The 12,077-nt window shown below is 37.4% G+C and overlaps 1 protein-coding gene across 1 annotated transcript; it reads left to right on the top strand.

Annotated features, from left to right (window-relative positions):
- The first annotated feature begins 2,642 nt into the window (after nt 1-2,642).
- LOC106298318 (ethylene-responsive transcription factor 3) lies at nt 2,643-3,673 on the top strand. Its single transcript, XM_013734419.1, has one exon. It carries the CDS (start codon nt 2,692-2,694, stop codon nt 3,316-3,318), a length of 627 nt encoding a protein of 208 aa, XP_013589873.1. The 5' UTR covers nt 2,643-2,691; the 3' UTR covers nt 3,319-3,673.
- Nucleotides 3,674-12,077: the final 8,404 nt, after the last annotated feature.

The following is a 12,077-nucleotide window of genomic DNA, read 5'->3' as shown; positions in this document are numbered from 1 at the left end:
TAAAACTAATATATGACTATGTGTAGGTTGGAGTTTCAGTATGTTCTGGACAATATGTCGACTGTGTTAGGGCATCTCCATCCCAACTCCATTTTTTCCTCTAAAATAGAGTAAAAGTGGATATGGAGTAAAAAATGCTCCAACCCAACTCCATATCTCACTCCATAATGAAATTTACTCCATAAATGGAGTAGTTTATTTTTTGTTTGTTCATCACTTCATAATGGAGTGGGAAATGGAGTAGGATTGGAACAATTTTACTTCATTTTCACTTTTACTCCATTTTGAAAGAAAAAATGGAGTTTTACATTGGAGATGCTCTTAGAGAAGTCAGCAAATATAAAGTAAGTACTCGTCAACTAGGGTGTGAACCCAGTTAGGATACAGCGAATGTCTTTACTCCTTTTGAACCTCTTGAGTATTGCCATTGTATTAACATCGCCTAAAAAGTACTTGCACATGAAAGAGTTGATACCGGGAGGGTTCACCACACCACAAGAGCCACAAGAGTTCCAACTCTATTTCTTTAGAGGGATTACTTAATTCAAACCACCACTATTGAATAGATATGAGCTTTGATTTGGATAAGATGCCTCAATTTCTAATAATTATGATATGCGTGGACATTATCTTATTTGGGCGTCAGAGAAAAATCTATAGAAGAAAAACTCATTTTCTCTTTTTATTTTAAGATTTTCTGGCATGTATTATGCATGTATGTAGTCATTTTTAGATAGTCGCTATTTCCCGTGGATTTTTTTTTTTTCTGAATTAAAATACAACTGTATATATGAGTTAGTAGGCATATATCATATGTTTACTTGTTAAGCCCTATCATTAGCAAGGTATTCTTACAGAGGATTTGAAATCCAATTTAAACAATTGTAAATCATTAATATTTATACACTAATGAGTCATTAGTTAGTAATGACTATCAGGTTATAAAAGAAAAAATAGAAAATACCAAATCACACAATTTCATGAGAGAAATTCTTAGAATTACCATATCATTTTTTCAAAAATTCCACCAATCAAAAAATATATACTATTTAATCTTTAGTGATTATTGTTTAGAGTTTAGTATTAAGAGATCGGAGTTGGGTTTATAAATGTTCTATACATCTAATCTATTAATTTATAGTCCTATTTTTATCTACTTACAAATAGTTTAGGTTGGTCCATTACATTTAACTATCTTTCCTATTATTTCTATTTATATCTAATTTAATTATTATTAAATATATACTCTAACCTAAAATTAAGGAACTAAATAACTAATCTATTTTTTAATAATAAATTCAATTTATGTTAACACTAATTTTAAGTAAATAATCAATTATATTTTATTTATTAATATAAAAGAATTATATATGCCTACTAACTCATATATACAGTTGTACTTTAATTCAAATGCAAAAAAAACAAATTCCTTAAAACCCTCACCAAATACATAATAATATATTTTTTTATACATAAAGTATTAAAATTATATATATATATATATGTAGTTGATAAAATAAATAGTAATAGTCGTTAATATTTAATGATATGTTGGAAAATGTTATCATTGATATTGTTTATGAGTATAGTTTTACGGTTTATTCCAACACATATAAAATATTTATCAAATATAAAATTAATTGAACAAAACATAAAACATACTTAAAGTTATGCTTGAGCGTTCAGGTACCCGTAGCAATATGGATTGTTTTTTTGGAATTTTGATTCTAATTTATTTCACATCTTATGTCTCATTCTGTTAAATTTGTAAATACATAACAAGTTCGGATATAACACATAGATTTTACTTCTAAATTATATCACATATAAAATCCATAGGTTTTACTTCTAAATTGTATCACATCTAAAATCCATAAAGTAACAATATATTGTTCCGATTTAGGTTATATGGGTTCGGATATATCCGAAGTTAAATTCAAAACTGAAAATCAAAACATAAGAAATAGGATTGAATATTTGAAATACATATTTATGTTTCATATATCTATATTTGCGATTGATTTATAATTTTGGTCAGTTTTTGGATTTTTTTGGTTTTTCTGTTCGGGTTCGGTTAATAATACTTCGAGTTCGGATATTTGATGTACTACACTATAAGACTTATTATGGAATTTCTTATATTTCGGATTGGGTACTGATCACGTTTTTTTGTTTGAGTTTGGTTGGACTTTGAATTACAGATTTTGTATTCAGATCTATTTTAAACGAAGAGAAAATACGATTATATAAAAAATTTACCAAAAAATTATTCCGTGCTTTAGCGCGGGTAAAAATCTAGTATTTTTTAAAGCTAGCTTAGTGTTATTTTATCATAAATTTAGAATATTTATGAAAATAGTTATTCATTAATGGTAAATTAAAAAAAAATATTGTAGAAATGAAATTTACCCACTCCATGACTACTTTTGTACGTGCTAAGTCTTCCTCAATCTCGGTTGGGTTATTATAAATTCAAAACCGTAAAAACAAGAGAAAAACGAAAAGAAGAGAAGCAAAATGATAAGAAACCGAATTGGTCGGTCTTGTGTGGGGCTGGCGTGAACTTAGAGAGAAAAAAGGTTAAAAAACCTTTATTTTTTAAAAAAATTACAAAAAAAACGAATTAAATAAAAAGATCCCTCCCTCCCACCTCCTCTCTCATCTTCTCCCTCCATTACATTAAACTTCGTCATGAGGAGAGGTAGAGTCTCTATCCCCGTCGCCGGACCTACCGTCACCGCCAATCACAACGCATCCATCAAGGAGACGCGATTCAGAGGCGTGAGGAAGAGACCATGGGGTCGATACGCAGCAGAGATTCGCGATCCATGGAAGAAAGCTCGCGTCTGGCTCGGCACCTTCGACTCCGCCGTAGACGCCGCACGCGCTTACGACGCCGCCGCTCGTAACCTCCGTGGCCCCAAAGCCAAAACCAATTTCCCCATCGAGTCCTCACCTTCTCCTCCCCAAATCGATCCGTTTATGGATCATCGGTTATACGCCGGAGTCTCTTCCCGTCCGACTAGCAGCGGCATGAGCAGCACCGTGGAATCCTCCAGCGGACAGAGAAGCTCCGTCGCGAAACCGATGTCTACGACGGCGAAGAGGTATCCTAGAACTCCGCCTGTGGTTCCGGAGGATTGTCACAGCGATTGCGGTTCGTCTTCTTCGGTTGTCGATGACGGAGACGACGACATCGCGTCGTCTTCACGCCGTCGGAATCCTCCGCCGTTTAAATTCGATCTTAATTTTCCACCGTTGGATGATGTTGGTCTAATCAACGGTGTAGATGATCTCTGCACCGATCTACGTCTCTAATCCACAGATCAGTTATTATTGATTAATCGAAAACAAAAATTAATCTTTTTTTTTTTATTAAGTTTCTGTTTCGTTGATCTCATAAGCTTGTTAGCTGGTTCTGTTTCTTGTCTGATGATGATAGTGTAAGAGTATTGATATATGATTATATATTATTACACATCTTCAAGTCCAAAGTCCTGAAGATGAAGAAAGAACCATCATCTGTGTTTGTTTGTAAGGAGCAGATCTGTTCTTTTTTTTATTTAGTTTTAAATCTCTTTCTTGAGAAAGATCAACAACACCTCTTTGTAACATATACATCTGGAAACTGATGATTCTAAATAATCGAAATCTTGAAATTTTTTCCTTGATTTTTGTTTTGTTCTCATCTTCATTTCATAAGCTGTGCCCCTTTGAAGAACATTATTGGAGTTGATTCCACTCAGTATTTAATGGATTTTTTTTTCAAAGATCAGATCTTGCACAGAGATTGTTATGGCATCTTTACAATCATGGATGTTTTCTGTTTACACCTTCCGGTAAATTACGCTACAAGCAAAGATCTTTTTTGGTTTGTTTTCTAACTAGACCTATGTATTTCGGTTTCGGTTTATTCTTTTTGTAATTTCAGTTTTAGAGATATAAAATCTGTTAAAACTTAAAAGTATCTATAGAATTCGGTTTGATTATTTTGGTTTTCTATTCGCTTCATGTTGAAAATTCAACTATTAAGGAGAAAATTTCGAATCCAATTCAATTATGATTTTAGATAATTTCAGTTATTTTGGATAATTATATTTTTTCAGAAAATATCAACTAATTCAGAATTTTCAGATAAAATATCAAGTAACTTGGATAATTTCAAATATTTTGTATAAAAACATTGAAAATCTTGGTAATTCATCTTATAATTAATATTTTAAATAAGAATTTAGGAGATATTGTTATTTTAAGTTAAATATAATTAATATATTTAGATATATAAACTGTGTTTAAAAAAAAAATTCAAAGATTTATTTTGTTCTTGGTTCATTTTTGATTTTTTTGTTTCAAAATGTAAAATTTATTCAGATATTCATGGTATTCGTTGATTTCATTTTTTTCTTTTGGTCGATTGATTATTTGATTCCAAAAAAAGTAGTCATATCTGTTTTTAACTTTTATGGTAATATGTCCAATCATTTACATTATTTTTTCTCTCAGAATGGGTTTGTATTTTGTTCTATTGGTTTTTCTCATTTTCCCTTCAAAAAAATAATTCAAGTATTACTACTTATTATTAATTCCAAAATGCGTATAAAACCAATTTATATATTAGGTACCAAAGTATTAATTTCTTTAGAGTATACAATATAAATATTGAATCTTTTTAGATATAAAACATAATTATACAAAAGTTTAAGAACTAATATATAAATAAAAAGATTGTACAAAAGTTAGTGAATTACGATTTTTTTGGGTTAGTGAATGTGATTTTCATTTGGTAAACTGAGACAACATTTTGGGTTGGGTTTGGTGGACAAAATGATGTTATTCATATTTGGGAAAATTGTTTTTTTTTTATAACAAAAAATGATAACTATGTCCCTTTAGACTAATCTATTATACTTTAAGTTCCATTAGACTAATTATTTTCAAAATGACAATAATACCCTTAAAATATAATAAGTAATGAGTTTGATCAAGCGGGATCAATCGATCCGAACTTACAAGGTCGAACGGATCGATCCTGATCATTATGCAGAACAAAAACACGAAAGTATACTGATCGACCTGGTCCATTTCACTCGATCGACAAAGATCGATTTCATACATATCGACCAATCTCGAATTATAGACCGATCGATCTGTGGAAGCATATATATGAATCATGATAGAAATAATGTGAAAATTTTGTGAACAATCAATGAAATATAGAAGACGGCGTGAGAAGAAGGTTACCTCTTTTTTTTTGTTTTTTTTTTGTTTTTTTTAATATGAAAGTGAATATTCCCAAATATTTTGTTTCCATATTTTTAGGAACTGATTTCTTATTCGTAGAATACAACTAATATGTAGAATTTGGTTTCTACAGGTTTTTAGAATTATAGTAATGTGTAGATTTTGATTTCTACATGTTTTAGATTTACAGTAAATCTGTAGAAGTCGGTTTCTACGTGTTTTAGATTTTTATTAATGTGTAGATTTTGATTTCTAAAGATTTAGATCGGTAGGTTAAGCGCGGAATGTGTATTCTAAATATTTTTAGAATACTTTTATTTACGTAGATCACGTATTCTAAACATTGTAGATTCAATGAAAAAAAGTGGATTTTGTTTTCTACTTCCTAGAATACTATTTCTACTTTATTTAGAACATAATCTGAAAATTATGATTTAAACATTTTTAGAACTGAAAAATACCACTAAGTTTATATAGGTATTTTTTCAATAGTTACTATTTTCTATTTTTTTTTGTTTGTAAAACTATTTATTAAATTTATTTTCAAAAATATTAAAAGATATTATAGACAAAAATGACACAAAATAAATATTAATCTAAAAGGACATAGTTCTCATTTTTTTGCTCTAAAAAACAATTTTTCCATCCCATATTTGGGGGAGAGTTGCCTATAGTGCCTATGCAATCTTTGTCTTAAACCAAACTCACAAGATTCTGTTTTATTTTTCTAAATTAATTCTTCTGTTTTTTTTGTCGATGGATAATTATGGTATTACAAACTATGAGAAATATTATAAGACGATTCTATACCTGTCAATTTTACCTGTCTTATGAGGATTCACGCCTGACTGCATCATCCTGAGCCGTCCTATGAGATCCATGCATGACGGTACTCCTTGCGCCATGCCGAAGATCTCCTATATGTCTTTCTCCATAAATCTGCATAACTCGCATTTGCTGGGATTCAAAACTCAGACCTCATGGTGTATAAGCATTAATGAACCCTTAGTCAAACCACTTGATTAAGGGGTTTCCAGAAATTATTTCTTCTTCTGTTTAAAATCCTGTAAAGAATCTATAGCTAAATACTTCCTTAATCTCACAAATATTCAGTAATTTGATTATTTTATGGATTGACCTTGGTCCATGAAGATTGAATAATTTTGCTTCTCTCTACTTAACATAACGAAGAGGCGTAAAATACAAGATTTTTTTCTCTCTAAATTAGTAACATAATGAATGCCAAAATCGTAGAATAACTTGACGTACCAGTTCGGCTAAGTAAATTCTATAAACTCTCTAAAGGGTGTTCAATTTTGAATAGAAAAATTACCTAGAATAACACACATTTGTTGTGTAATGACCAGAATAACTTAGCAAAAGAAACAAATAAAGAAAACATGAGTTGAAGTCTATAATGCCCCATAAAATGAATTATTTTTTTTTTAAAAATAAACATTTAATTTAAAACACTTGAAAAGGTAACAATTAGAAAAAAAAACACAGGAAAATCCCTTTCCTGTACCGTAACCCATTAACCGAACCCTAAACCCCTTTCCCATAACGTTCTCCTGTGTTTTGGCATGATCTATCAGAGATTCGATCTTATTCGCACCCTTCTCTACCACAAAAAGCTTTGATTCACAAGGGGAAATAAATTTGAGGGATTGTTTGATATCTTGGGACTAGGCTGTTGAATCCTTTGGAGGAAGATGAGTGAGTCTTCTATTTTATCTACAGAGAGAGGAAGAAGACGATTCCAAGTTACGCTTGGATCCTCAGTACACTATCAAGTAGCATCTGGGATAAAGTTGCTTTCTAAGATATGAAGTAGTTCAAAATGCAGAGTCTGCAATTGCTCAACTAGAAGAGAGATGATAATATGATGCTAGCTGAAAACATTGGAACCAAAAACATTGCAGAAGTTCTGAGCCATCTGACTGTGATTCCAGTGACAAGCCTTTTCCAGACTGAGAAGGAAAGGTTGATTGGTCTTTGCTGATATGTTGCAGAAGAGGGCTGTGGGACAAGAACAAGTAGTGAATGCAGTTTCTGAGGCGCTTTTGATGTTAAGGGCATGACTTGAAAGACCACAATTGATTGTATCTTTAAGGGGCTGTAGTAAGAAGAAACATCTTGATGCAGCGCATCCTTACCTGCTCAACGGTTCGTGCCACTATTCTTCGTACGTGGAGAGAACCGACATTCAACGTTCCATTTGGTTTTATTTAGTTAGTTGGGTTTTATCATTATCTTTAGATTTCGTCGTTATCTTTAGTTGAAGTTATCCTTATCTTAGTAGTAGTTGGGATTTGGTTTTATTATTTATACAAGCTTGTAATGTGAAGAATGGGGACGCTTTTATTCATTAATCATAAAAACTATTCAAGTTCATATTCTCTCTTGATTTCGGTATTCTATTCTGAATCAACGAACTCAGAGCTTCTCGTCGTTCGGGTATTCTTCAGACTAAACGAACTTCGTTTTTAAACCCTTGTGCTGCGCCAGTTTTGGTATCAGAGCAGGTTCGTTTCCGACCTAAATTTTTTTTTTTTTTTGGGATTCTATACAGAATGGCTCCACGGCGCACCAACGCAAACGAGTTACCATTGAATGATTGGGAGGAGTTGCGTAACACACTCCGTGATATGCAAGTAAACTTTCAAACAACAATCCAGAATGTTGTAAGGGAGATTACTGATGCTGTAGTCCAGCAACAACACGATCGTGATAGGAGGCGCGTTCTCTTTGACGATGAGTCAACCGACGTGGAGGACAACCCCTTCGCCGAAGACGAACTTCGACAAGACCGAAGAATGAACCTGCCAAATCGTGATCATGTGGACAGAAGCTGGGAGATAGGTTTCAAGGTGGAAATTCCTGAATTCCATGGTGGAGTACGGGGTGAAGAACTATTGGATTGGCTAGTTGCAGTCCAGGAGGTATTGGAATTTAAAAGAGTTTCAGAGGAGAGGAAGGTCGCACTGGTCGCAACAAAATTTAGAGGCAAGGCGGCCTCGTGGTGGTTGCAAGTCAAAGCAACCTGAGCTCGTGCGGGAAAGTCGAACATCAACACATGGAGTAAGCTGGAAAAGGTGCTTCGCAAAGCGTTCTTACCATACAACTTTGACCGCACGATGTACAACAGACTCCAGAACTTGCGTCAAGGATCTCGGAGTGTTGATGATTATGCGGAGGAATTCACTTTATTACTGACTCGTACTGAGATCTTTGATAGTGAAATCCAATTGGTGTCGCGATTCATTGGAGGGTTGAAACCTCAGATACAGAATGCAATGTCTCAGTTTGATCCTCTGACGGTGGCTGAAGCTCACAGGCGAGCTGTAGCATTCGAGTCTCAGTTCAAATCGACAACTCAAGGATGGTCGAATTCTGCGCGACAACGACCCCAAAACACTGCAGTCGACGCGTCAACGCAAGGTCAGAGCACCAAGGAAACAACCGACGGACAACGTCCCCCGGTAACGACGCGAACCCCGTTGCCAACAGAGGAACTTCGACGTTCTTCGCGTCCAAACGCGTTGCGTTGTTTCACATGTGGGGAACATGGTCACAGACAGATGGCCTGTCCTAACGCAAATCGTCGGGGACTGTTAGTTGAGGATGTCAAGTGGGACGCGGATGGTACGGACCAGCAAGAAGATTTGCTAGACCAGATTGTGGATGATTGCAACGAAGGTGACCAAGGAACTTTACTGATGCTGCGTCGTATTTGTCTTGCACCAATGAGGCAGAACGATCAACCATGGTTGCGTACTAATATCTTCACATCAACATGCACTGTTAAAGGGAAGATTTGCCGTTATGTAATTGAATCAGGCAGCAGTCGTAATGTGATTTCTGAGGAGGCAGTGAACAAATTGGGACTACGTCGTTCGGATCACCCTACACCCTACAAGTTGGTTTGGTTAAAAGAAGGATCAGCGATAAGGGTGACTCATCGCGTCCTTGTGTCATTGTCTATTGGAGCGCACTACAAGGATAAAATCTACTGCGATGTTGTTCCTATGGACGTAAGTCACATATTGTTGGGCAGACCCTGGCAATACGACAGAGATGTTTCACATAGTGGACGAAGCAATATCTATACATTTTTCTTTGAGAACCGTCGTATCGTGTTACTACCAAACGAAGTACTTCCACCGGAGCAGCCTCAGACGTCTCAACCTCGTACAACAGACCCTCGTATGGCAGAAGGAACTGGGTCTAGTAATACAGTTTTGTTCTGTTCAGCGGCTGCATTTGCGCAAGAACTACGGACTGCAGATTTCGCTGTGGCTCTTTTGGCAGTCGACCCAGTAGCAGCTACACAGTCTTCGGTCGACCCTAGCATCACTCGTTTGCTTGACGAGTTTGAGGATATTTTCCCTCAAAAATTGCCTCTCGGGTTGCCACCGCTCAGAGACATTCAGCACCAAATTGATCTAGTTCCCCGCGCTGCGTTGCCTAACAGACCCCACTACAGGATGAGTCCACAAGAACATGAAGAGCTGCGCAAACAAGTAGAAGCGCTTCTTGCTAAAGGCCATGTACGTGAGAGCCTTAGCCCCTGCGCAGTCCCTGCTTTATTAATTCCAAAGAAAGATGGAACTTGGAGGATGTGTGTTGACAGTAGGGCGATCAACAAAATTACAGTGCGCTACAGATTTCCCATTCCCCGCTTGGACGATTTATTGGATCAGATCGGAAATGCAAGTATATTTTCGAAAATTGATCTTAAAAGCGGTTATCACCAGATCAGGATCAGGTCTGGTGATGAGTGGAAGACTGCGTTTAAGACGCGAGAAGGTCTCTTTGAATGGCTGGTGATGCCATTCGGATTATCGAATGCTCCAAGTACATTTATGCGCATCATGAATCAGGCGCTGAGACCATTCATTGGCAAGTTTGTGGTGGTATATTTCGATGACATTCTGATCTTCAGTGACTCGCTTGCAACACACGTCAATCATCTTCGCCTTGTTCTGGATGTCTTACGCCGAGAGAAGCTGTTTGCAGCGCGCCAGAAGTGTGCTTGGGGAGTCGACAGTGTCCTATTCCTCGGCTACGTCGTGTCCAAGAAAGGGCTATCTATGGACTTGAGCAAAGTGGAAGCAATACGCGCCTGGCCTGAACCCAGGACGATCTCTGAGATTCGCAGTTTCCATGGGCTGGCGTCATTTTACCGGCGGTTCGTTGCTCATTTTAGTTCAATCATGGCCCCATTAACTGAATGCATGAAGGGCACACAGTTCACGTGGTCACAGGAGGCTAGCGAAGCGTTTGCATTAATCAAGCAAAAATTGACAACGGCTCCAGTCCTCATCTTACCGGACTTCGCAGTGACATTCGAACTACACTGCGACGCTTCAAAACTAGGCATTGGTGCCGTGTTGAGCCAGAACTCACGACCAGTAGCGTTCTTTAGTGAGAAGTTGTCAGGAGCACGTATCAGATACAGTACCTACGACGTAGAGTTCTACGCAGTAGTTCAGTCGGTCCGCCATTGGCGGCACTATTTGGTACATCGAGACTTTGTCTTATTCACAGACCATGATGCTCTTAAGCACCTCGACAGCCAGGTGAAAGTATCCTCTCGCCACGCTGGTTGGATTGCTTACCTGCAGCAGTTTACGTTCACTATCAGACATAAGGCGGGAAAGTTGAACAGAGTAGCTAACGCATTGAGTCGCAGGCACAGCCTTTTGACGACGCTTCACACCTCGGTTATGGGGTTTGCTTCGTTCTCGGACTTATATGAGTCTGACCCTTACTTTGGGAAGGTTTTACTTGAGGTGCGCGACAAGTCTCGCGATGATTTCACATTGGTGGACGGATTTCTGTTTCGCGGGGCTCAGCTCTGTCTTCCAGACTGTAGTTTGAGGCTGCGAGTGATTGATGAATTACACCGAGAAGGCCACGTTGGGAGAGATAGAACATTACAATTGATTTCAGCTTCATATTACTGGCCGTCTATGCGCAGAGACGTTGAGAGATATGTTGAACGGTGCAGAGCTTGTCAATTGGCAAAGGGTCATGCATCGAACGCAGGCCTTTACCTCCCTCTCCCGATTCCAACCCAGCCATGGACAGATGTGAGTATGGATTTCGTGTTGGGTCTTCCTCGCACGCAGAAGGGCAATGATTCTATCTTCGTTGTTGTGGACCGTTTCTCTAAAATGGTTCATTTTGTGCCCTGCAAAAGGACTACTGATGCTGTAAGCGTGGCTCAGCTATTTTTCAGCAACATCTATCGTTTACATGGTTTGCCCACGTCGATTGTTTCTGATCGTGATACTTGTTTCTTGAGTCACTTTTGGCGCTCGTTGTGGAAGATGTTACACACCAGCCTAGACATGAGTACAGCTTACCACCCTCAATCTGATGGACAAACAGAAGTTATGAATCGGTCTTTGGGTAATATGTTGCGAGCGCTCGTCGGTGATAACATCAGAGCGTGGGAATCGCGGTTGTGTCAGGCCGAGTTCGCGCATAATCACGCGGTCAATCTGAGCTCTGGTTTTAGTCCCTTCCATGTTGTCTATGGGATGGTTCCGCGGTGCCCCCTCGACTTAGCGCCCCTCCCTGACAAGACCCGTGTTCATGGTAAGGCTTCTGAGTTTGTAACTTCCCTGCAGGAGGTTCACAAAATGGTCGCTAATAACCTTGCTGAGTCTACGGCGAAGTACAAAGCACATGCGGACTCGCGCAGACGGGAGTTGATCTTTACACCAGGTGACTTGGTGTGGGTGGTGTTGACAAAGGATCGCCTGCCGGCTCATGAGTATAACAAGCTGCGTTCTAGAAAGATAGGTCCAGTTCGCATTTTGGAGCGC

Source organism: Brassica oleracea, chromosome C6 (assembly GCF_000695525.1).
Source record: "Brassica oleracea var. oleracea cultivar TO1000 chromosome C6, BOL, whole genome shotgun sequence".
Taxonomy (NCBI): Eukaryota; Viridiplantae; Streptophyta; class Magnoliopsida; order Brassicales; family Brassicaceae; genus Brassica; species Brassica oleracea.
Note: the sequence above shows the minus strand (reverse complement) of the source record. Positions and strands in the feature narration are given on the sequence as shown.